General features: G+C 39.1%; 1 protein-coding gene across 1 annotated transcript; it reads right to left on the bottom strand.

Annotated features, from left to right (window-relative positions):
* Positions 1 to 6,009: 6,009 nt before the first annotated feature.
* On the bottom strand, positions 6,010 to 25,801 carry ACADSB (acyl-CoA dehydrogenase short/branched chain). Its single transcript, XM_059821080.1, has 11 exons — positions 25,763 to 25,801; positions 20,707 to 20,866; positions 19,675 to 19,775; positions 18,674 to 18,880; positions 18,043 to 18,213; positions 15,586 to 15,711; positions 15,092 to 15,184; positions 12,423 to 12,512; positions 10,797 to 10,934; positions 9,997 to 10,096; positions 6,010 to 9,313 (listed from the first exon to the last, which is right to left on the bottom strand). The coding sequence occupies exons 1-11, from the start codon at positions 25,799 to 25,801 to the stop codon at positions 9,243 to 9,245; spliced, it is 1,296 nt and encodes a 431-aa protein (XP_059677063.1). The 3' UTR covers positions 6,010 to 9,242.
* Between the last annotated feature and the right edge of the window lie 1,582 nt (positions 25,802 to 27,383).

Raw genomic sequence — 27,383 nt, 5'->3', positions numbered from 1 at the left:
CTCCTTGAGGTGCACACATGGGAAGCAGCCCTCAATGTCATTCTTGGAAATGACTTGGAATGGCTTGGAATGGCTTGGAAAAGCCCAATATGTCATTCTTGGAAAACCCAACACAGCGTTAGGAGACCTGATACTTCTGCTGCAGTGCCTGTGAAGAATACAGAGTGCAGAGTAAACTGACAAAATAATTGGATTATACACGCACAATTCAGACTTTCAGTTACTGGGTGCTTTCTTGCTCCTGGTTTCCACTGAAAAGTCAGTTTTTTGTTCCTTAAGTCCTTGTATTGCTTATTTACATATGAAAAGGTAAGTTTATAAAAGAGCTTTCCTATTTTACTGCATCTAATAGTTAATACTTCAAATCTGTAGCCATTATCATCATATAGATTGACAAAAATGGCATATGTATCATTCTGGGGATGAGAGTTAGTTTCTTTTAAGAGAGAATTGTTTTAGTTTTTGCAGGAAATTAATCAGGGGAATGGGCTTTGTGGAGCATGGAGCAAATCTAATCTGTTCTTTGTTCAAATTTGCCTTGCTCCAATTCCTAGCAATTGTAGACAACATGCTCTTTTGTTCAGGAGCCACTTGTTACATGCATAATTAGAGACTGCAGTAGCTGTGTTTAAAGAAAAACTGTTTTCCAATGTAATGTGTGATCTTGATAATAGTATTTTCATCAAAGGTAGCAATTACATTCATTAAGCTGGGACTGGCAAGGCAGCAAGGAAATTAAGTGGAAGGTGAATAAAAAGCTCCCTGTTTCTTTTTAAAATCTCTGTCTCTTTATAAGTTGAAATGCACCATGTTGAGCTGCAAACTGGAAAATACATACTGAATATAAAAAAAGAAAGAAAGAAAGAAAAAAATAAAGTCCTCCTTAACCTTTCTGAATAATGATCCAGAAGATATCCTAGGGACACCTACTATAGATGCACTTTTCAAATTAAAGGGCTTTATTCTACATTAATTTCTTATGCAAGTTTTAAACGAGCTCAACATATGATTCAGGTCTTTAAAGGCTCCAGGGCTCTCTAGGATTAATTCACTGTTCTTTTCACACATAAATTAATTGTTTTGTGTTCTCAAAAACAGCAAACAGCACATAAATCAACCAGTTTAGAAAAGACACAAGGCTGGTACCTTTTGCAAATCACTGAAGTTCGCTATTTACACTTCATTATTATAATATGCAACTTTTAAAGGAAAAGCTGGAAAAGCAGGACATATGTTGTTAATTCTAAGCGGATTTCTTGAGTGCATAACTCATTTTAGCAATTTGATTCCTTGAAAGACAAAAGTTGTGGAGCACTGAAAAGCCATTCTTCCAGCATTCATGTTTTTTCCAGTTAATAATTCAATTACACATCACTAATGTATTTGCAAACATTCCCATGTAAAAATAGCTAGGTTTTTTTTTTCCCCCCTCTTTTTGCCTTAAGCCTTGCAAGAGTGAGATTTGCAGATAGGAAAATGTAAAAATCTGAAGTTGTGAGCCCCAGAGCCCCGGGAGGGCTGTGCCCAGCCTGCGGGCTCCCCCAGGCACTCCTGCTGACCACACACACAGGAATCCCATTTTTTAACTGCAAAATGCCATCCTGCTTTTTTTTCCAGGCACTGTATTGCAGTCTGAGAAGCTGGGGGAAGCGGGTCCGTCCCCTCGTACCTTTGTCCTGTGTGGACAACCAGGGCAGCACACGACTGCAGAGAAGTCGCTACTCCAGATGAGGGCTGAGCCCTAATTTTGAACACAGGCAAAATACCCCACTTCAGGGATCTCGGCAATTGTCAACCAAAGCAGACGACACTTGCAGCAAGTGGGGCAAGTTTAATTTCCAAGCACTTACAGCAGGACAGGTACCAAGAAGCAGGCGATTACAGGTACCGTGCTCCCTCCTGAACAGGGATGTCCCAGCACTCTCTCATCTCAAGGCAAGAGAGAAAAACGAAGCCAGAACCTGTCTCTCCATATCTCCAAAAATAACTGTTTCTCCCTCTGCCCTTCCCAGAAATAGAATATGAAACCACAGCATCTTGGCCAAATTGGAATTTGCATAGTTCTGCGAAGCATTTCCTTCAGTTAGGAATGATTTAATTATTCTTCACTTCCTCTTCTAGAAATCATTCCTGGATAATGAGGTTAGCATAGAGCAGATATGTTTCAGTCAAGAAATAGATGTAATTCAGTGCCAGAAGGCTTTTACAGTTAAAAAAAAAAAAAAGATTTTTGGACACTTCTAAATAGGAGCAGCAGTATAGAGAAGTTGGCTATTAAATTACAATAGTCTGAGACACCAGATCATCAGGTGCGTTAATCCAGTGCTGTGTCAGCCCCCTGAAGAATTAGAGGACAACCACAACTCTCTCGCGGCCCAGATTCTTACACAAGGGTAACAAGGAACATTTAAAATAATTATTAAATAATGACAAGCTATATTACCTCCAGAGAATTGTTTATCTCTGCAAATTGAATCACTGAAGTCAAAGCACAGTAGAGCTAAAATACTTCTGGTATAAAATGGAAGACCTACTGCTGGCACCTTACTTTGGACCTTGGAAACTGAATCCTGCATGGCAGTCAGATATATTTTATGACAAATAGCTTGCTGAATCTAGCTTTTATTATTCAAGCAACAATCTAAACAACCTGCCATATCAATCAAATGTAGACATTGCTGCAATTAAACTGAGAAAATTACTTTCTTTTTAAAGCTTGGTTGGACAGACATTGAGAAGACCAAAATAATCTGGAATTTAAGGCAGCAGCATAACAGTTTGTGTTTGATAAAAATCATACAGTGGAACATAAGGAATTTTCCTCTGAACATGGGAAAAACAAGACTATGAACCTAAATACAGCCTTCATATCATATAACCATCTTCTAGTACATAATAGGGAGTCATAAAACATTTTCAAAGTTCAAAAAGTACCTGAGCTGAAAAAGTGCTTTGCCTCAATTCTTATGGGAACAATTGGAGCAAATGCTGCATTTGGTGTGTAAGCATCCTCCATCTCAGGAACAGAATGTCTAACATTTTCTTTCCTAAAACAAACAGCATCAGCTTTTGCACTAAAACACATTTGGTCCGTACCAACTGTATCTTCAACAGCTCCATTAACAAAACAAGTTCTACGGAGCTTTTCAGTATTTAACTACATTTCCAGAAGCTTAACTTTAATTTCTGAATGATTCCTCGATTATTTTTAGGTCAGTTTAGCAGAGCTGACACAAAGCTGTTCTCTACGAGATAAAATTCAACAAAAAAGTAAAACATTGTGCCTATAACTTAGTATCATTTCAAAGCTGGCTTTTTCACTTCAGCTGGTCCTTTAGCCAGTCTTGGGTGCATGATACAGTGACTCCATAAACAAAAGTTATATCAGCTAATAGTTTTTAGCATAAATCATGTTTGCAGCTTCTGGGACTCTTAACCTTTCACACTCTCTGCTTTTTGCATCCCTACAGATAAAAAAATATCCAGAGAAGCGAGTTTCTTTCTAAAATGTAATTATCATGTCTTTAGGTACCAGCTAAACAAAGGCAGAAAAACCCAGCGACACAGTATCAAATTAAAACTGGATGACTGCTCTGGTTATATTGAAAAATTTGCATTTCATTTGCATATTTAGGATGCAAATTAGTGAATAGAAAAACCTTGCAGCATGTCCTAGAAAATAATTCAGGCCAAAAATATCCAAGAAACTTGCACCAAACTTAATTTGATGAAAAGGATGACCAGAGAACTATTCTGTTCCTCTCATGGGTGGGTCATAGTTTAAAAGTCTTGGCTGAATGTTCATAGGAAAAGGCAGGAAACAACCCCTCAACCAAGAGAACATCAGCTCTGAATGTGTGTATCAGAGCTTCTTGTGTCCTGTGAAGCAGAGACCCCACCAGACTCCTTCTGCAGGGTCCAAAATCAGAACTTTTCAAAACCGCAACAATCAAACTTACTGGGCTCAGAGAGGCAGGGGATACAAATTCAAAATGAACCCATCACACTGCATCTCCACTCTTCCCTTTGTTCTCTCTACTCTAGGAAAGAAAGTCATCTCACAGGTGGCAAACATTAAGGCATTTCTTGATCTGCCAACTTGTATTTGGCCCTAAACCAAACAAGAAGTACTGCTCCATTTCAGCTCTTCCCACTGATAAGCACTTTCGCACCATGACCCTCCAGCCATCGTTACAGATGAAGCTAAGCTCATTTTAAGTCTTGCTAATGTCTGCAAGTTGACTTCTCTCCTCTGTAAAACATACTGAAAGAAGTCCAGCTCTGCCTTATCTGGTGATTTATAACAGATGTTTTTAAAACTGTCCCAAATTGTGACAATGGTTTGTGCAACACTTCAAAGAGACTGTCAGCAGACCTCCAGGTCTGGCTGGTTAGAGAGCAGAATTTACTTTTCAGTCCATACACGCTGATTTCCTGGTTAGATGACCCCCAAATACACAAGCTTGCAATGTGGAAGTTGGGGATTTATTGCTGTATTTTAGGTTTTCCTGTTGCTATTAAATTTATTTTTTTGTAAGAGAGTGCTTACAACTTGTAACAGCTTTCCTTTCTTCAGAAATCAAACAAAATGTTTGATGAACATATGTTTCTGCATGTTCAGAAGTCTGCATTGCGTATGTTAAAGAAACCCACTTCTGAAAGTGCTGGTTACCTGGCTATCAAGACACAGCTTTCTGTCAGGTGGGAGTGCTTTTTCTTTAGGATCTTTAGTGAAGTCACCTTGAGATTTCTTTACATGTATAGTCTTCCAGTATTAGAAGCTCTACAGCTAGTAAGACACACAGGAAGAAAAGTTTCAGAAAGATGTAAATGGACTTGAAAGAAGAATATATAAAAATGCTACTTCTGCCTGTTGAGACTGTACCTATTTTTGATTCATATTTTAAAGTATTTTATCAGAAAAAATGTTACATTAAACATTTCATGTTCTTTTGAACATTAATATACCAATAGGAATCAACATTTCAATGCTCTGATCTATGAAACAAGCTATTAGGAAACACAGCGGTTAGTTCTAGTCACCTAATGTGTTAGACAGTTATTGCACATGAACAGAATATTTTCAGAGGATAATAAACGCCAAGATTTCAAAGCAGCTTAATAATGTCTCTAGTATCAGATAATGAGAAATTCCCTCAATGCTGCTAAGCTGGACTTTGTTAATTATAGCGACTGATCTTACAACTGGCATACTTAACTGAAATAATTATTGTAATTCCTGTTTGTTACCCTGGAACTCTGGATTCCCTATGCATTGATGTTTGACTGTCTGCGTTGTGAGCTCAGAAAGAACTCTTGCTTCCTCTCACCTGTGTGTCCAGCCGACCATGCTACATAACTCTAGACAATCAAATTCAGAAGAGTAAGACTTCCAGCCATGCTCTCTCACCTGGACCTAGACCAAGGAGTTACACTTCAGAGAAGACAACTCTTAGCAAAATGCTCTACGACGACTGTATTTCAATACAACGTAAAATGACAAATCACATGAAAATTCTTTGGGAATTGTGCAATACGTATTCATCTGCCTGTCAGCTCTCACTTGATTTCTGCCTCCACCAACAGTTTGCACAGTGATAACCCAAGAGGTAAATATTTATGAAGTATTTGTGGTAGCTGTTAACCACTTCCATGTAATTCTCTTAGGAGAAGATCTATCACAGGGATACACTGAATACATTCTGGGGTTGAGGAAAAACATTTCTTCAGCTTTTGTGTATTCAATAAGCAAGCTCTGGAAAGTCAGATAGCTGCTTTCGAAGCAGACTGTTTTTCAAATCGAGCTCAGCTTGGTAGGAAGAACTTGAAATGTGTCTCTGACCAAAAGATTTCCAAATGGAAATGCAATAACATGTTAATTAGAAAATTCTTTACATAGCGAAAGGCTCCCAGTGAACAATTACTTTATATTTCACATAAGCCTTTTCTAACACAATCTTTATATGGGGAAAAGAAAATATGAAAGAAAGAACAACAGTATAGAAAACATCATATAAAATGTTATATTTGAGTATTTCCCAAGTAGTGATTAAACCTTTCTGTGGAAATCTGCCTCAGACCTTTACCACAAACCAGAATAATACTAAAGAAAGCTGACAGTTGATAGTCATTCTCTCCCAGTACAAAAATTGCAAGATCTGGGAAAAATTATAAATGACAGGTTATTAGAGAACCATCACGTGATATACAAGATTAGCATTGTATCAAGTCAAGTATCAAATTCAAGCACTTTTTAATACATTCTCAATACAGGACTTTTCTTCTAACCAGAGAAGCCCAGATGCAACGTTTGATTACTGAAGATGCTGTTCCAGGGCAATAGACTAGATTGACTGGGCTGACTAAGGGCATATAAAGGGAAACTCACTAATATAAATACTTACAGTGTATAAAGCAGCTTTGAGTCCTGTCAGTAGCACAGAAAGCCTCACAGCATTCACAATGCCAGCTCTGCAGCCCTACACCTGCTGATGCAGCCAGCCACCATCAACAGTCCTGTGCCCACAGCGCCAAATGTAGAAATGCAATTTATGACAATCCATAAATGCTTGTCCCAAACCGAACTGGGGGTGAGGAGCACATGCAGCTCTTAACAGCTCCCGGACAACAGCATAGTAATTTTATTACTAAACCAATGTCTGCGTTAATGCAGCAATGGAATCAGACTTAAGGGGATGAAACAAGTTAACTCGTCCTGGAGCCAGCGACCAGAATAGCTAATGCTCTCCACAGTGGTACATGCCCTTTTAAAACAACGATGAAAGAAACTCAGTGGTTGTAATTCATTTGTGCGCATGTTTCTCCACAAAATTTTGTAGGAAAAAAATCAAATACAATACATACATTTCTTTCAAAACTTATTGTGTACAGAAGACAGCATATAGAACTGAGACGTGAAATATTTACAGCTGTAACATTAGTTAAAGGCTTGACCTTGCTTTTCTGAGAAGATCTCTTGAGTAGCTGATGAGGCTGTTCAGGTTGTTTCCTGGACTATGGTATCCAAGTTGAGACTATAGGGAATCACATTATTTTGATTTTTTCCTGATTATTTTTTCAAATGGATACCTGACACAGTTCCACACAAAGAGACAGTCCTTTTACATAATCCTGGATATCCAGCCCTTAACAGCCCTTCAAGGAGCTCTGCACTTTCCTCCATAAAGGGTTTGCTTTTAGCACTATATTAAGACAGTTAAGTATTGCCACTCACTTCCTAGCCTCACGCAAAACTGCAGAAGCCAAACGAAGATAGTATCTCAAACTAGGAGACCTATTAAACAGTATGAATCAAAACTTGATCTGTGCTGACACTCGTGTTAGCCAAGCAGGCCAAACTGCAGCAGCTAAGGACTGCCTCACGTTAGCACAACTCATCACCTTAACGTTAACTCAAGCATTTTGTATTATGGTTATGATCATTTTTGACTCGCAGATAGACTATGTTGAGCAGAATAACTGTAGTTAACTGTTGCGGTGTCTGTAGCTTTAATTCTAGTCTAACAATCTGCCCAGCCATTTCAACTCCGCTGAAAGAAAGCCTGCAAACAACCTGAAATGCATTGATAATGATAATAATAATAATTATTATTATTCTAGAAGAAAACATCAGAAATCATCTAGTCTACCCTCCTACTCTTGTATTTTTGAAAATCTCAAAGCTGTTGATTAAACTGATATGGGAGAGGCTTTTTTATTGGCATAAGCATAACTACCACATTAATTCTTTGCCTATCAACAGGCAAAGTGTGTATGCGGGGGGTAGTAATTCACTAAAGTAGTTACTTCCCTTTGAAGCTGACAGCAAGTCAGGAAACTTTTTATTAGTGCTTTTCCCCTTGCTTGTTTCTTTGTATAAGGCACTGCAGTCTGCTTGTTTTACAAAATCATACTTGTTAAGTGTCATTCACCCTAGTTTTGCTAGAAAATCCTTTGTGACTCTTGGACTGTAACATTCTAAGCTTCACTTGAAGTGAATCATCGGTGACTAGCAAGCTTTAAAAAAGAGATTCTTCTAAGTCAGCCAAAACCAGAAAACTAATCCTTCCCTCCCAAAAACACTTGAAACAAACTGCCAATTACACCAATTATAATAATTTTTCATATATTAAGCTTTCAGTCTCTTGATTCTTAGTTAATTAGCTCTCCAGCACTGAAGAGATTTCCGCAGCAAATAAAATGTCTAATTTTAAAGTAAACAGAGGGGGACAAAAAAGCAAATACTTCTCAAAACCCCCTCTCTTTCTCCCTCTCAAAAGGAGAAAAACTTTGCTAGAGAACCACTAACTTCCACGAGCGAGTTTTCTAGGCTGGAAATTAACAGTCACTCCCTAACTCCCAGGAAGGCTCTGAGGATTAAAGTTTGTAAAATGCATTGAAGATGGAAAGGCCACTGTGAGGTAGTATCACAGCATTCCTATTACCTAGCTTATATCTCTGTCTTTTTGCAGAACTACTAGAGCTTTTTTAACCCCATTTCACAAAGATTTCAACTCAACCTTTTATGAAAGGAGAACTATAAATAGCCTCTTAGATTAAAACCCTTAACAGCTGAGAAGGCTGGAAAGGGAGGTAGATATTATCCGCCTTTCAGTACTACAAATTGGGGCTGGAAGGGCTTAATTACCAAGATATACTTAAGAACACACTAAGGGCTGCTATAAAAATTACTCCAATTACAGCAGCTCCACAGACATCGCTCCACCTGGGAGAGAGGAAACCATCACTCCTCTCTCTTTCCACATACCTCTCCTGTACCCCATGCTAATAAAGGGCATCACGAACAAACAGCAGCTTCACGCCATGCAACAGTTCTGCTGCACGTGTAGAGTTCTTTCTCCCAGGTGGCTTAACAGAACCTTTCACAACAGGCAAGCCAAGGATTTGGCTTCTTTTGTTTCCACTTTGAAATCTCAAAGTGGAGATACACTGTTTGCACAACCTAAGGCAACAAAATAATTTCAGCCAATGTATTAGCTTAGGAGTGTCTCAGGCAGAAAGAGATACTTTTAACACATGATTTGGATTTGAATGTGGAATTCACGATTTCACATGAATTACACACTCACTGTCCTGAAACGGGGAATTCATGGTTTTCCTTAGGATTTTGTCTGTGGTGATGTACCCTTCTTTATGATTTTTATAACTACAAATAAATGTGTAATTCACAATGAATGTTCAGGGAAATGTTTTCCGTTAACAGTCAGGAAGTCCTTATGGTTTCAGTACTCTTGTGCTAAGCTTTTTGCAATGGTGCTCAACTGGATATTTGAAGTTCCTTCATATATTGTACCTGAAATCAGAAGAAAATAGATTAGAAGACTATAAAACCACAGTGACTATATGAAAAGAGACCAAGATATTGTTCTAACAGTCCAGTTGGAACATTTACAATTATGAAGTGAAGCTTTACTGAGCAAGTTCTAGAAACAGAATTATTATTTACCTAAATGTTCTTATTTTATTATCGGCAACAATTAAAATACTCTTCTGCTGGTACAACATAATGAGAAGACATTTTCCTGAAAAGCAATTCCTAAATAACCAACAAAAATTAGGTATTTACAAATGCTATCAGCAATAAGAGTCAAAGGGTAATATTGTTAGAAATGTCAAACTGTTAGGTCCAAGGATCCTACTGGTAATCAAGGAAGTCTTGAAAATAAAACTCCACGTAGATTCAGATCTTAAAGCCAAGGAAAATATTTTCAGTATTTTTGAACTGGAATTTTCTTTACTAGAATGGGACACAATGTGTGTGTCTGTATTTTATTGGTATCTAATTAAATATTTTAACTAGCCTTACATACACAGGTATTTGTACCTAAAGCTTTACCTTCTTCTATCTGAGCCTTTGAATTAGTGTTGATTACAGTCTCAGGGAAAAAATATCTTAAAAATATAGCCACTCATTCATCCCCAAACTTTACTACTACTACTGCTACAAGAAATACTTGTTAAGAAACTATCACTCACCTATCTTGCAGTCACGATAGTACTTTTCTATTGGATAATTTTTTGTGAATCCAACGCCACCCATCCATTCAATACATTTACTAGTCGTCAGTGTTGCAACCTATGAAAATAGTTTCAGAGTTACAATTTCAGGATTTAACTTCATGCAGGTGGTAGTAAATTTTATTCTTTGTAGCTATTTAAAGCAAAAACAAAACAGTAATTAAAGCAGTAATTAGAACAAGTGGGAAGAGGAAGAACTGATATTTTTGTATTCATCTTATGTATGCAAGTCATTTTAGAATAAAAATGACATTTTTCTAAATCGGAGGACATCAAGAATTCACTAACTGTTATTGCAATAGTTCAGATGCTGCACTATGAAAAAGACTAGCAGCCATATGCAAGACAGCAATTACAAAGAGGCAGAAGCAACCCAGTTTTGAATCAGTAATATTAAGACTCGCAGTTGTGACCAGCAGAGTTGAAATAGTCACAAATGAAGTCTCACCATGCCAATTCTCCAGCCACAAAAGGAGAATTCTGAGAAAATGAAATCTCTCTAGATGAGTGAAAATACTAATCCACTTTCTCTCTTAATGTTGTTGTTTGTTTTTCAAAATTTTATGTAGGGGCGTGAGCAGTTTATTCTTGGGTGGCCTACTTTACATTCCATACACGGACTGAGAATGAGGAACAAGGCAAAAGTACATCCACAGACTTCACAGCAAAACACGAATTAAAAGTTATATATTCAGTAACAGAAGAAATGTTTAAACAGCAGTGAAATAAATCCACTGAATAAAGAAATTGTAAGTTACCTCAGCAGCGTAGTATTTGGCCATGCTGGCCTCCTTTATGAATGGCCTTCCTGTTTCCGCAAGACGGGCTGCGTTGTAGGTCAGCAACCTCGCTGCCTCCAACTGCGTGGCTACCTGAGCTATCTGATGTTGCATCCCCTGTAATAAGCATACCACAAGTCAGACAGAACCAGTATCTAGTACTCAACTGGAATTTCTAGCAAGAACCTTTCTTTTCATCAAGGAACATACCTACACTCTAAAATAAAAATACAAAATCTAGATGGGCTAGTAATTCTGCACATCTCTGCATCTATGACATCAATGCTGGAAAACCTCTGGGCCACCAAAGTCCTTTTAGGAACTGCACTCCCATTTTTTCCTGCTCTCTTCTTGGATTCAGGAGTACTGGGAACTTCTTGCCTGACTGGCTAGACAGGAGGGTCCAACATGAACCTCTGTGCACCCATAAATATCAAGGAAAATTTCAGCCAAATCTTAACATTCTCCTCAGCACCACAGAGACACGGGTAGGTCGAAGCTGTGAGCTTAACCAAGAAAAACTTGAAAAAAGTACCTCTTAAATAAAGTGGAGAAATGGCAAGGTGACAACCACTTCTTCCCATGTCCTATAACCATTACACAAGAGTTAGGAGCAGCATAAAAGTCTAGAGAATGTGACTGATGAATAGATTCAAAGGGAAGGAAAAAGGTGATGGAGCTCACCTCTAAATGGTAGGTATTACAGAAGAATAGGTTTATTTAAGGAGACCCAAACATTATGATGATTGAAAACGAACATTTGGTTGTCTAACTTCTTCCTAAAACACAATGAAATCTTTCCTCTTATTAACATTGCTCCCTAAAATTTGCAAAAATATATATGCAGGTCAAAATAACAAAATGATTTGGCAATTATAAATTCCATTTCCCATTCAAAAGACGCAGTTCCAATAATTTCCTAGATACCTGCAGGTGCTTCCTAAAATTTGTATAAATTATGAGTAGTACTAATGTTCCTTCCCTTCATCCGAGATGTAGGTTTCTTTTAACAAGAAAATTACTATAGTAATTACAATTATATATCTTCCTTATTAAACTATACATCATTTTTGCAACAAAGAGTCTTTTTCATTTTAAGATACAGATATTATCATGAAAACTAAATGTCTTTGTATAGCACAGGAAATCTAATAATTCAATGAGTTTTCCTCATCTTTTTATAATTTTTAGTGTCTCCAGAAAAAGGTCTTACCCGACGCCTCATGAAAGGGTATAAAAACTGGAACACACTCAACATACTGTGATATTAAAATCAGAAGAGAAAGGAGTTCCATGTGTATTATTTTCAAAGGCAGTGAATATACTATCACGGAAAAGGAGTTATGTGAATAATGTTTTGAAGTTTTAAATGATTTATACAGTACTTGCAAAGGCACACAGCACTAAATTTATATATTTTACATGACAGATGAATACTCATCTGAAATTCTTTTGAAAAATTCTTCTCAAATATTGAGAAGTAGAGACATGACACAAGGTGGAGCACAAATTATGCAAATCAGATTACTCATTTTATTGACTTCATCTACTGTGGTAACTACTACTCTCTTGGAGGAAACTTCCCATGTGTTCGTTAACAAGTACCTGGAAATCGAATACGCTTTTCCCAAACTGGACTCTCTCCTTCGTATAGGGAATCGTATGGTCAAAACACCCCTGTGCCAGTCCTAACATCTGTCAGAAATAAGACATATTGAAGTGAGTTAGGACAAATAAACCCTCGAACTTTGAGGAATAAGCCTATTCCATACCATTCCATTCCTGAAAGAAACTTTCTTACTAAAGGCAAAATATTTGTGAAAACACTATCACTAATTTTTCAACAAAAGTTATGGGTCAAATGTGGTTGCACAAATATTAAATGTTTCTGGCAAAATTCTTAATTACACGGGAAAATTACTGTAAACTAAAGATCTATATATCTATATTACATTATTAAAGGAAAAATAACCTGAATGATTATTCAAAGCTATTTTCATAATAAAAATAATTTCTTGTTTTATAGAAGACACTAGACTGTCAGAATTAGCAATTTATTTCAGAAATTAGAAAATTAGTATAGTGGAAGAAGAGATAACATTTGTTCCAGCATTTTCTAGAAAAAAACAACTCAACAGAGCAATTTTAGAAGACCCATTGTCTTTTCACACACTCTCTTCACTCAGCAGCAAAGATAGCAAAACACAATTGTTATCTTGGAGGATGACATCTGGGAAAACTAGACACGAACATTTATAAAGAAGTAACTCGCATCTACCCTAGAGTCTGATTTGTTGACCTAAAGAAACATTATGAAATCTGGAAAGTAAACTGGTTTTACGTTTTTTTTAACTACCAAATTTTGAGAAGTGTATTCCATTCCAAACAAGATAGTAAAGAAAGGGCCCTGCCTTTCATATATCTTGGAATACATAGCTATTAGTAAATAAGATCAGTTTCATTATATAACTACCATCCACCTGAACGCATTCTTTCTACCTAGTTTCTTTCCTAGGAAAAACAAAGATAGGAAATTAGATTAGGGGAAGCATCAAACAAGGAGGAAAGAAAAAAGGGAAATGAATGGTATGAAGAACTATCAAAAAGCAAGGTAACAGTATACAGTAAAATTGGAATCTCATAAAACTTTTCTAAGTCAAGACGGGATACTACAACGTGGCAGTCAGCTGTCACATCAAGCAGCTTAGTCAAATTACTTTTAATGATGTATGTTGTATGGGTATTTTTGCATAGACCTACATATTAAGCTGAAAGCCAAGGGTCCCAAGAAGATAAAAACATGACTCTGACTGGATTCAGACATCTACTCCTTAACCATTTAAGGTTCTAGGAAAAAACCCACAGTACATAGGAAAATGAGTATGTGGGAAAAGAACATAAGAAAATAATACAGTCTGCGGCTAATTAGCTGTATTACCAGATTTGTTGCCTTCTTATATAAACTCATATAGATGAACCAAGTATATCAACTTCAGCAACTGCAACGATATATGCAGCTGCCTTGCACTAAAACTACCTGAAACTGTTTTCACAGCCACAATTACACTTCATAAGATGGTCATTATCTTTTAAAACTTAATACTGCAAAACTAAATTCAATACTACAGGGCTTTAGAACTGCTGTTCTTGTCCATTCAAGTACATTTCTCTTCATTTGAAGGTACCAAGAAAGTAGTAAATAAGATATAACAACTACCTGACCTTAACTTTTAATTCGGTTGTAAGTGTAACTTGGAGCAATTAAGAGTAAAATCCAGACCATGTATTCTACTGCCAGAGCCTCTATATTATTTCTATCTCTGGGAACAATGGGGCCCGCAGCCCTAGTTTTTAAATGCCATATCAGACAAAGTTTAATCACAGATAATCTTTAGAAATGACGGAAAAGCCAACCCATTTAGCAGCATAGTATACTATCATGTGGGAAGTCTAGATTTCATGAGGACTATTATTTCTGGTCTGTTTGCAAACTAGGACAAAAGATAAGGGAGATTGGTCGTACAGACATATTACACCCTATACAGCATAACTACATCCACAACAAAGTAGAGACAAAGAAAAGATTATTTTAAAAAGTAAATAAAAAAATATAAAAACTCGTCATAAGTAATTTTATTATAGGGCTGAACCTGATTTCCACTGAAATCAGCAGCAATCTGAGATCCAAACTGAGTTTACAACAAAATACAACAAGGGTCAGCAAATATTTACCCCAGGACACCATACGGTGCAATTTTTAAACACAGCAATGACCTAGGACACTTCTGCTATAAAAAAATATATTTATTTTAAAAATAAGTTGACTTTTAAAAATAATTTGTTAGGAAAACATCAGTTAGCATAAGGTCACATTTGGCAATCCCACATAATCACAGTTGGAAGCATTAATATTACACATTTCAGTGTGTTATGTTTTCCAAAACTAGTTTTCTTTGTAAAATAAATTTGCATAATGGAAGGTAAAAATCTTGATGTATTTCAGTAGCAGTAAGTTAACCACCAAAGACAAACTAATTGCTGTGTAATGTTTTCTAAATCTATTGCTTATGTCACCAAAAAAGTTTAACATTTACAGTTGTTTCAGTATTTTACTGTAACTTAGATACAGGAACAGTGACATCTAGTGGCAATTTAGTTTGTAATAAAGTATTTTCTAAACAGTTTATTCATATTAGCTTTAAATATTTTGTAAATGTCAATCCAAATTCAAAGTTATATATTGGCTGTATTCGGTATTAAACAAAATTACCCACCTGTGCAGCAATACCTATTCTGCCGGTATTTAGCATTCCAATTGCATACTTATAACCTTGTCCAACCTGTCCCAGGATATTGGTCGCAGGAACCTAAAGAATAAAACCACTCAATTATTCCTCTTCTATTCTGCTTTGCAACTGCTAGTACGGTTCACAGGTGAATAAGTGTACATGTTTTATTTAACGTACCTCATAAGTGAAGGCACAAAACATAAACCAGATATTTGAGTCCTAGAATATCTGATTAGAACATTTCCTGATACATGTGATTATAAACTGATGATTGAGAAAAACTATCAAAATTTAAGAAACCCAAACCCCCTCAAGACTTCTGTGAAAAAATAAGGATGAAAAAGTTAAAATATGCCAAACAATCAGTTATCTCTAAGGAAAAAAACATATTGGGAATTTAGTTAACATTCTTTCCTTGTATGTGCTCAAGCTCCAATTATATAGAAATGATGCTTCAATAGCTAAACAACTTACAATACCTTAACATTTTCAAATGTTACTGGGCAGGTAGAAGACGCTCTGATTCCAAGCTTGTCCTCCTTCTTCCCTACATGTAGTCCCTCTGTGTTGCGATCTACTATGAAGCATGTAATTCCCCTGTATCCCTAGGATAAATTCAAAATTAATCAAGAACTGGTTTTTATACTAATATCACCAAACAGTGGTCTAAATATCTCATTCCAGTACTGAAATTTTACACCTGCTTAATACTAAATTAACTAAATAAATCGCTGGCACCATCATCTGTTCCCTCTATGTCGGCTAATTATGGTTTAACAAAGGCCAGAGATACCTGCCTATTAAAATATTCCATGTGGAAAACACAATCAGAACAACCTTAAAAGTTCTCTTGGTAAGACAGGGGACTGGTATTATGTAAAAGAAATAGACAGGACTGCAGTGCCTGTCTGTACTGGAAATCACTGGGAAAGCAAGTTACTGCTGTGCACTGAAGTTACTGCTTGCTGTTGGAACACATCACAGTCAAACAATGGACTGCAAGAAGACATAGGGTATCTATAGACTAAAGCAGTCAAACAAATAATGGCCCTAAACCCATGTCAGATGATTCTACAGGATGCAAGATTTTACTTAAGCCCAATTACTTCAGCTACTCTTCTCATGGAAGGCTGCATATACACTCTTCCTTTTAAGGTTGTCCAAAGTAAGAGCACTGACTGATGAGACTGGCGTCACTGGGAACTGTGTTTGAATATTGAAAGTGCAGTATAATTGTAAGTATTATAACAGACCTCATCTAAACCCAGAATTGGTGCACACATTCTCCTTGTGATTCCAGTTTGCAGAACATTGATATCACTGTCTCTTCACTTTAGAGAGGTAGTGGGTATATAATTAATAAAGGAGTCTGAAATCATTATGATGGTTGTTATCAAAAAGCTCAAAGAGTTGATTTGGTATTCAGATAATGATTTGGACAGGTCACTAAATAATGCATGTGACAACACATAGATTGTATAGCCACTCTAAATTCTGGCATCTCCTACATACAGGCTTACAATCTTCACATCTTTGAAGCCTTACACTAGATTCTTGAAGTACAGAACGGTGATTCCTGATACCTGTCACTTTCTCTTTCTCCCTCTGTGTAATTCTTATTCCCAATTCTCTCTCCTTTCCACCACTCATTCTTGCTTCCTCAGCACCTCCCCCAGCCAGAACCACAGCAGTGTCTCTTATGCAACATACTACAAGGTCCATGAGAGAGAAATGCGAGGTGTTCCTGGCCATGTCTCCATCTCTTCCTGTCCCTAACATCCACAGCACCTCCTCTCACTACGAGGGTGACACTGAGAGGCAGGAAAAGTCCTGTGGTTCTTCTGGAAGAGTTGCCTCTTGTTAAAGAGAAAGCTGCGCTTTCAATCTCAGCTCACTGACAGCCCATCTCACCAAATGGGAGCTGCAAGCGCAGACTGTACATTTCAGTACACAATTCCACACTGGTCTGTTCTCTCATTATTTCTGACATTAACTGTTATTTAATCTTTGAGCAGCATTGACTTTTAATCTCCTTCTTGAATATTTAAAAGCAAATTTCTAACTTTAAGAAGAAAATGCATTACATATTTTTAAAATGTTACACTAATACAGAAACAACTCCAGATATATGGCAATGCACAGCAATTAACAAATATAGAAACTGGCTTATTAGATATATTTTCATTGTATGTAGTACTCAAATCACCCACCAGCTTATGAAGAAATGAGTAAAAATTCAGAAAGCGACATGATGTTCGAGTGCTCGATACAATGAAAGAAAAACACCTCTTCTTATTTAGTCAAAACCTGAAATTTTAATTTTAAAAATAAATGTCTTCAAGTTAAATTCTTAAGAAATAGATACTGGAAGAAGTTTGAAAAATGAATAAAAGTTTTAAACAATTCAGTTTTGCATTTGATTATCACTCTACTGTACTGGTACATTTTAAAGCCTGCAGCTGACTTTTCCGAAGCTACTACCCATACCCAAATTGCTGACAAAAATTGAAACATGCATATTCAGCTATGTATTTTTTTTACCTGAACATACTTTGCTGTTGCATTCTTGTTAGTTTTCCAGTGCATGTAGCCTAAGCTCTATTTTGCCTTTTAACAACAGCAACTTGTCAGTTAAGTCAGAAGAGTTGGAAAGAGTTAGACTATCTGTTCTTCATTACTCTGAATAACACCAATACATGCTGTGCTCTTCATCTAAGCAATTATGGTTCTGACATTTTTATTTTCCCTAGTGGGAGGAATTTATTTAATTGCTCAGCAAGTTCTCCATTTTTGTTGGGAAATATTTTAGAGGTTTGCTGCCAGCGAGGAAAAGGTTCAAAGAATATTAACCTTTAACATCAGATAATTATTATAAAATCCATAGTTTCATATATAATCAGCTGTCACTGAAATGCAACTATTCTTTAGCAACTTACTAAGGATGGATCTGTATTTGCCATCACAAAGAAAACTCCCGCGTGTTCTGCTAAGCTAATCCACATCTTTGAGCCATTGATAATATAGTAGTCTCCTTTCTTTTCAGCCCGAGTCTTCAAAGAAAAAGCATCACTGCCAGATCCAGCCTCCGAAAGACAGAAACTGCCTATCTGTCAAATGAAGGGAAAAATTAATTTTATATTTACTGAACATATTGGCACAACATATAACCAATTCTGCAACAAAAATAGTTATAAACAAGCACAAGTCTCTCAAATTCAAACATTTTAAACTACTGCATCAAAGTTACTAAGTTTCAGATATGGAGATTAAGAATAGAAACACTATATAATTACATGTCTCTCAAAGTCAACTGCTTTAAAGTTCTTTTCCACAGTAAATTAAATTTTAATGAAACTAATAAGTGCCTTTCCACTTTCACCTCTCAGCTACTGATGACAGGATGTATCTATATCACCAGAGATCTCAGCTCTAACCAGAGTTTCAAAGTTCACACATATTTTCCAATGCTGTAGTCACTCATTTAGTTACTGAAAAAACCCACCCCACTAACATTACTTAACTGTTAAAAATTGTATTATAGTTTAGTAAAGTGAGACTTTGACTCACTGTATCTTTAGCAACTCTGGGCAAGTAAGTTTTCTTTTGTTCTTCTGTTCCATATGTGATAAACAACTTATTTGTTAGTGTATTTTGGAGTTCACATAGAAGAGCTACAGCTGGATCAACTTTGGCCAATTCTTCTACCACCAATATGATTGAAAAAAATGAAGCTCCAGTTCCTCCATATTCTTCCCCAAGCTCAATACTCATCAGCTGAAATGTAAAAGATGCAAATATATCAATATGTTAGTTCTTGTCAAAACTTGTTAGTCCAAGCTGATACTTAAACCAAAAACTACAGAATGTAAGTATTTCCAGATCCTTCCCCAAAGACGTGTGTTCCTTCAATACCCTTAACAAACTAACAATTCTTCACAGAAGTGGATAGTCAATTCATGCAAGAAATAACTAACGTGCAGTATACAGGCCAATCATCACCCTAATTTGGTTACATTTTCCAGAACAATTGCCATCTCAACAGAAGTCTAATATTTAGAGTTGTTGTTTTATGAAATGACATTCTAAACACAGATAAGCTTTAGGTTTGATAGCAGGAAAGGCTAAAATTGAATCCAGGAATGATCAACAGGATATCTGCAACACAAATCCTTGCGGTTGCCCAGTAAGGACATAGAAGACTCCTGATACCCTTTCCCAGCAACACTTATCAGAGTCATGGCGGTTCTAGCATCCTATGCGATTACGCTTGTCCAATTAAAAAAAAAAGGGGAGGGGGGAGATAAGGAACTCAAAGATACAAAGAAGAATGTGGTACGGGACTGGGAGAGATGGAAAGAATATTACAGGAAAAGATGGAGTGATAATGCAGTAAAAAAAAAAAGAGAAAGTTGCCCTGCTGACGATAAATCCAAAATTTGTAATGATTCATTAGTTCATTTGAATTATATCCCTCAATCTTTCAATCTAAAAAAATGAAAAGTACACAGCTAGAAATTCACTAAATGATGTCACTTTCTGAATAAAAGATTAAGTAAAAGTGTGCAGACCCCTTGTTCAAACAATCCCTGTATTACAGAGTCTTCCATTTTTGAATTCTCATCCATTTTTTGTACCAAAGGTGCAACTCGTTCCTGAGCAAATTTTGTCACTGCAATGAAGAGAAGAAAGAAAGAAAGTGTGTAAGTATTCTAACACCCTTCTTGAAGATCAATGTAACAGTAATATGGTACTTCTGACAGGCTATGCATGTATTCCCTGACTCTCCCAGACAAGTTGTTAAAAGGACACAAAGCTGCCCGAGAGAAACTAGGTAATGTGCCACAAGGCTCAATTATCATTTCTTTCTGAACTCAGCTACAACTCTCTAAACCAAAACAAATACTTCCTATAAATTCAGAAACTTTGAAAGCATCTCAGCAACACTTACATAATGTTAGTTGACGAAAAAGATTATAGAAAATATTTGAAATACACCCTTTGTTTTGTTAGCTGTATCTTACTCCTTTATAAATTAAACCTGCAGTTTGGGAAGATGGTCTCAGGCTTTAACTATAACTATATATGCTATTTTGAGTGCACAAAGTCCTATAAATAAGACTATTTCTGTTTAACTGGAGCCTTTTATAAGCTCTCTCCCAGATGTGCAGGTCCTCACTCTTTCACCTTTGCTCTGAGGATTTCTTCTGAAACACTGTCGTCTTCGTGCAGGCCTGGCTGCATGGCAGTGGCAGACACATCACATCTGTCACCGTTCTGGGTATACCTGAAATCTCTGAAAACCAGCTGGAGCAGTTAATCGTAGCTGAACTAAACACTTTAGGAAGGGCACAAGTCAATGCCAGGCAACTTCACTTCTATGACAGCAACAGTTTTAAACAGTTAATATTTATTTATGCAGAGTAAACCGCACTGTGGTATGTGGAACTGTGCTATGGTAACATGGAAAAAGAACATTACAGTCTTCTCTTGTGAACTAAAGCAGTTTTAACATGAACTATAATTAAATAATCAAATTTCTAAGCTAAAATTTCCCTTCTGATTAGATATTTCTGAATTTTAACCACACAGATAATAGGTACCCATATTTTTCAGCATCGTCTCCTCTTCGGTGAATGTCTGAAGTGGGGCACAGACAACTCCATCACCGGCGAGATTTGGCACGAGTTCTGATTTGGAGGACCTGAAGACATACGGAGAAGCCCTCCAAGGAGCCAAGTACGCTGGCAAATTTCTTTTCAGCTGTTGACAATAAATACAGAACATGCAAACAGTTAACAGAATTTGTATTTGTATACAGACAACAATACACAATTTAATCAGTGTTTTTATTCAGTAAATGAATAGGAAATATAACTTACATTCAATGCCTAGTTTGAAAGTTTTTGAGAAGATACAAGCCCCCCCAGTGTCTTAAAAGAAAATATCCTTTAATTACTCTTCTTTTAACCCCAAACAATTTTCCTTCTGGAATTTTGCTAATACAATGTAATTCTACAAAGTATTCACAAACATTAACTTTAGTCAATTTTAGTGTTTACAGCAAATAAACCTTGCTGATAGTATTTATTTTTATAGATGATTTTGCAAGTCTGCTGCAAGATTCATAGTAGTAAGTGTATATTTTGACAGAATTAATATCTTCACTAACAAATATGATAAGACTAAATGTGAAATAGACATATGAATGTTTTTTACAGAAGACCTGTCAACTTTAATGACAGACTTAGCCTTCTCCCTGGTTTTCTAGAGGCCAGCAACTCTTGTTTTTAAAGCAATCTGATAGCACTTCATCTGGATTATCGGTATTTTGCTGTGAAAGGGCATAACTCTTAATATCACTGTGGATTTTTGTATTCAAACTGAGTTCTTATCCACCACTTACTGATTTTCAGAATGAGCACGCATTTCATAGACAAAGCCCTGGCATTTGAATGCCTCTGTATATTTAATTTCTATACAGTTAGTTTAAATCCTATAGTTAGTATGTTGATAGTACTATGTAACTAATAATTAATGTGTCTTATTTGGCTGATTTATTAAAAACATACAGGAAGGAACTAAAATTGAGTAATTTACGCTTAACCTCTCCCCATTCGTCCATGATACATAACAATCTCAAATGATATCAAGAAGCATTGGTTATCCAACCAAGAGAGCAGAGGTATTATAGAGTGTTTTACTATAGAGGGAATGGCATTAAGCATATATGGCAAAAGTCACAAAAATTAACAGAACAGACAGTGGCTTTTGGGAGCAAGCTATGCACAGTGATTGTCAGGTGGGTGGAGAAAGATACCATGAGAGGTAATTAGTTTTGTACCTTGGAGAACTATAAACCAGTTACTCAAGTAGGTAACAGCAGGCTTTAGAAAGGAACACGCTTGGTTTGAAAGTTAATATACTTTCTAACCACAGAATAATTTCTTAGGATTTTTAAAAAAGTTTGCATAATGAATATGATCTGGCTTAAAAATTAACAGGCTAACAAGCTAAACTGCTGTAAAATGTATTCCTGAAAAGCAGTATTCAAAAAAGAAAGCACAGTTTGACTGACTGATCTCAAAAGAGGCAAGACAGAAAAATGACTTTGCCCTCATAGCTCCCCAAACCCAACTTACTCTGTGGCTAGCATCTACAGATCAGATCTTTGCTACGGATATCCGTCACTACTGCTATGTCAGTCTAAAGCGTGGAGATATTAATGTCTTACCAAGACAACTGCTGACAGAAACCCCCATTAGAGACACAGCTGTGCCACAAAAATAATGTCTATACGAGCATATGCCTGCCAACATACATTTTTGCCAGCACACACCCTTAACCCCACAGCGAGCAGACCGACTGACTGTGCCGTAACCAGACTGCTATTTAGCTCACAGAATGCAGGATGATTTTGCAATGCACACTGTGATAGCAGCGTTCCTCAAAAAATGGCAGAAAGTTTGGGGTCAGGAAGGAAAAATTCCTTTGATCCTTCTAATAATTCACCCTCTTTCATGTTGGCTTTCAACACCTGTCATCTCCCTGGCTGAAGAACTGATGTAAAACAGATCTACTGACTCCTTTTGTCTCAGAGACAAGATGCATAAGACTATTACAGTAAGGAAACGCCGGCTTTAGCACAACCAGTCATGTATGACAAAAAAAAAGTAATAACAAGTGGCAATATAGAAAACAAATATTGCTGTGAACATTCAATGTTCATTCACATTCAACACCCCTGGTCAAATAAAACAAATACTGACTAGTGAGGCTATTTCATGAATACAAAGTTTGGATGATCAGCAATAGCTGTAACACTTTCAAATGAAGACTAAGTTACTGCAGTTGCCGTAGGTCTTCACAGAAAAATAAAGAAAGAGTTGCTTTAATAGAAATAAAATCCAAGGCAACCATGTTCTGGAAGCTGTCAGTCAGGAATGGACTATTTGCAGAACATCCAGCTATGGCAGGGTCACTCAACACCCAGATCTGTAAGTCTATTAAACATCCACTTGCCTAAGTCCATACTCTTAACAAGGTCTGAGAAGGAAAAACCTAAGTATATACACACAGAGACATATATATTTAACACAGCATGCTTCCTGAGCAGTTATAGAATTATAAATCACACATACTTCCTGCTTCTTCCATTACTTTATTTCCAAGTACAAAGAAAAGAACATTTTTCTTTTACAGTGGCACAACCAAAGATGAAGCACTGAGAATATTTCACCAGTACTGACCACGAGCTGTCAGGAAAAATGTACGGTGCCTTTTTAAGAATACGAAACTTTTTGAAAAGCTGCAAGTAGGTATGCTCAGTAGGCAATAACCCAGTACTGTTGAAACAACTGGTAGTACTCTGGGATTACCTCTACTTTTGTTTGCTGGCACCTGACACTTGGATGTAGAATTATCGACCACGCAGGTGAACACATCACTAAACGAATGCAGAGGGCTCTGCCCCATCCAAAGTGGGAAGCACAGATTTTCCAGACTAAAAAATACAGATTTTTCTCACGTGCTTTCATGAAAACGGGAAGCTGGACAAGCTGGATTAAAAGCATTTCAGCAAGGTCAAGCACAAGTGCACAGGGCTGTATTGGCTGAGGTGACCTGCCTATAGCCTGGCCAGCAAGTAGAAGCTTTGAAACACAGTAAACAGCTCGGTGTTTGTTACAGGTTACAGCCATTACAGCAGGCCTGCTCTTGGCAGCAATGCCAAAGGTTTTGAGATAGCTAGTGCTCACAGTAACTGCCCCTTAACTCACTTCCCCTCCCTCTGCTTTAGTAGAAACCACCCCAGGCTTTCCCCCCTCCCCAGAGCTTTCACTTGCAGGCTTTTTCACTGCAACCAACCCAGTGTTTTTATTCAGTAAATGAATAGGAAATATAACTTACATTCAATGTCTAGTTTGAAAGTTTTTGTGAGTGGCAGAGAAAGGTGTCCTACTGCGGCAAGAGAAACAAAGGCAGCCCCCAGCGTAAATATACAGACACGCTTTGATAAACGGTTGTTTGATACCTGATCGAGATGGCGCTACAGGACAAAAGGAATATTCATAACAAGGTTACCTTGAAAAGTCTTAAAACCAGTAGGATGGCCCCAAGGGACGGGACCTACAATGGCAACACCCACACGCAGAGCAGCAACCCACAGGTATTACATATTTCACTCCAGAGTAATACCACGGTGCAGAAGTGATTCGGTTTTGACTTAACATTTAGATTAAAAAAAAATCAAGTCACTACATTACCGTTTACATTTTTATTCTCAGAAGTCATGCAGTCATATAGTATTACTAACTTTCAGATAGTTAAAGTGCACATATGTTACTCAAATGCTTTGATACTGCTTCATGGCTTTTTTTTTCTCCTCTTTTTCTGTAGGTAAGGTAATGATTTACATTGCTACAAGATTCAGACTGCTTGCCCTGCTAAACACATGTATTTGAAAATTGTTTTCTGGGTTGCCGATAACATTGATTTTTCTGTTTATCTCAATTCTTACCTCCACCTCAGCTCTTTTAAGATTAGTTCTTTGGGTTTGCTTCTGTTTGTTTTACAATCTAAAATGAGATTTTAATGCTGGTAGAGCTGGCAGCAGCATTAAGTTATAAATAAAAAAAAGGCAAAAGCAATATATTTTCCTAAGCTCACTTTGCTTTCCTTGATGACTTCCACTCCTGTATCTGTCCTAGGTGGCTTCCAGACAGCTCCTATTTCTCAGCAGAGAAGCTCCATCACAGGAAGCTCACTTGCCCTCACTTACGGGGTTGGTTTTCTTTATTTCCATTGTCACAACACACCCACAAGCTGCTGTGAGGAGTTCCCAGGTCAGCAAGTCTTCTCACTTTGCACAGTAAAAGCATGTGTGGCACAAACCCAGGTTTTCTGCTTGTTTCCTTTGTCTTTTGATTACCCCTACAGTACCGTAAGTCTTTTATCTGTTTAGATAAGGAAAAGAGACATCAAAGCAACTCTGCTGCTAGAACTGTGCTGTTCTCACAGGCACACCAGCCCCGGGCTGCTCCAACCACAAGCCGTTTCACAAGACGTGCAAGAACTTTTCTTATCAAGAAGTTACCTAATAGCACCCCTCCGTACAAAAAAAGGCCAGAGAGGGGGAGAAGGCGAAGAGGCCTTTCCAAACCCACCCTCACCCGCTGCAGACCTGCGCTTGAACCGGCCGAGCAGACCCCGCACCTCGCCAGCTCCCAGCCCCAGCGAGCGGCTCCCCGGGGGCCGCGGTGGCGGCGGGCGGACGCGCCCCCGGAGCCGCCTTCGTCCCCACTAGGCCGCAGCCCGTGGAGAGCGCGGCGGAACGCGGCACCCCCCTCCCACGGTTGGGACCGGAGAGCCGCGTAACGGATACGCGGGGGCCTCCTCGGCAGCGCCGCGCACACACGGCCCCGACCGCGGCGCTCGGCGGCCCCTCAGCAGCCTTAACCGGCGGTTTGAGGCGAGGCGAGGCGAGGCGAGGCGAGATCCCCCGGCGCCCCGAACCCCCGCCCCGCCACTCCCTCAGGCGCCCGGCGGCCCCAGCGTCGCCCTGGCAACAGGCGCGGCCACACCCGCAGGCTCGGAAGCACCGGGGGACGCCGGCACCCCGGTAGGAGAGGGGGCCCACCCCGCTCGGGCGCCCCGCTTCACCTTCGCGCAGCTCCTCAGCCAACCGCCCGCCGCCGCCATGTTCGCGCCCACCGCGGCCCGGCCCCCGGTCCGCCCCCGCAACGCGAGGGCCACCGCCCCCCGCCCGCCGGTGCGCGCGCGGCCCGACGACCGGCGGGCCACGCCCCCCGCGCGGTCTCGCGAGGCTGCGGTGGGCCGAGCCGGGCTGCGGGAGGCACAACAAACATGGCGGCGGCGGTGGTGGCGGGTGGCGGCCGCGGTGCCGGGCGGCGGCGGTGAGTGGCGCCCTCTCCCCGCTGTCCCCCCGCTGTGAGGGGGCTCGGCGGCAGCGCGGCCCACACCCCCCCCTTCCCCGGGGCGGCGGCGGTAGCCGTGACATGTCTGCCCGGCGGCCGCGGCGTCCCCGCCGGGGCCTCCATTTGACGTGAGGGGGGCCGGGCGGCGGGGGCACCTCGCCGGGGGCGGCAGCTCTCGGCTCCCCACGCGGGGAAAGGCAGGCGGGCGGGGGGAGCCGCGCTCGCCGCGCTGCCTGGCCGGGAGCAGGGGGCCGGTTCAGCCGGCGCAGCCCCTCGGCTTCTGCCTTGGTTTGAAGCCGGCAGGGACGCGGGTTTACGCGGAGGTCTCCCGTGGCCGTGTCGCTTCCCGCCCACGCGTGGAGGCGGCGTGGGTCGGGGAGAGGTGGAGGAAACGCGGGGCTGTTCGTGCACTGTCTGCGTGGGAAGGAGGTGGCGGAGCAACCGTCCGTTTTCCGTGGCCGATGACAGGTCGTGGGGCTCGGCCCGGCAGCCGCCAACGCTGCGATTCCTCTTTCCCTTCCCACGCGCAAAACTCCTTGAGAAGGAGCAGGAATGGTTTGGATCGAGTCTGGGATCCTTCCTCCTTCGTTATTTTAATTTTAAGTCATTTGCACGGGAAAAGATGAGACTGGGGCAGAGAAATCCACACCCCCCCCTTTTTTTTTTTTCCTTGATTCCTTAAAAGAAAACAGCATGCATACGTGTGCTTGTAGACATATTATTTTATTTTCTTATAATTACTGCAGTATGAGTTCTTACTGTGGCTGTTAAACTGCTGGTGTTACTGTGTCTGAGTTGTTTTCTTTAGCAGAATTCTTCAGGCACAATATTTATAATGCCTTTCCTCCTAACACATCCTATGGCGCTTCTTAGACAGTAAACTAGTACGCATCAGCACTGTAACTAACGTTAAATCCAACAGTCGTGCCTCTGTAGGAAATGAATAACCAGTATCCTACCCGTCAGTGTATAAAGCTGGAGAAGATGCGGTTATCAGTGCAGAGAATGTTTTGTATTAATAGACCTTGAGGGACATCTGGTGCGATCAGCCCATTCGAGTGCGTGAAACACGAGCTGGTCTGCTCAGGTTCTAGTAATTAAAATTGCATTTACTAGTTTGCAGTAGTGACATAGCAAGCATCTGATCTGTATCCTTCTCCCCTGAAAAAGGGAGCTGCTGGTTGTATAGCTATAAAAAAAATACTGCGTAAAATCACAGAAAGTTCTTTTGTGCATACAAATGTAGAGGATTGAAGTGGTTGTTACATTGTGGCAATCTACCTCCAGTGACAAAAAAAAAAAGATAGATGAATGTTCTCAAATTAAATTGGTGAGGTAAGGAAAGG

The sequence above is a fragment of the Gavia stellata genome, chromosome 9 (genome assembly GCF_030936135.1).
Source record: "Gavia stellata isolate bGavSte3 chromosome 9, bGavSte3.hap2, whole genome shotgun sequence".
NCBI classification, from domain to species: Eukaryota; Metazoa; Chordata; class Aves; order Gaviiformes; family Gaviidae; genus Gavia; species Gavia stellata.
This window is presented reverse-complemented; position numbering and strand designations above follow the sequence as displayed.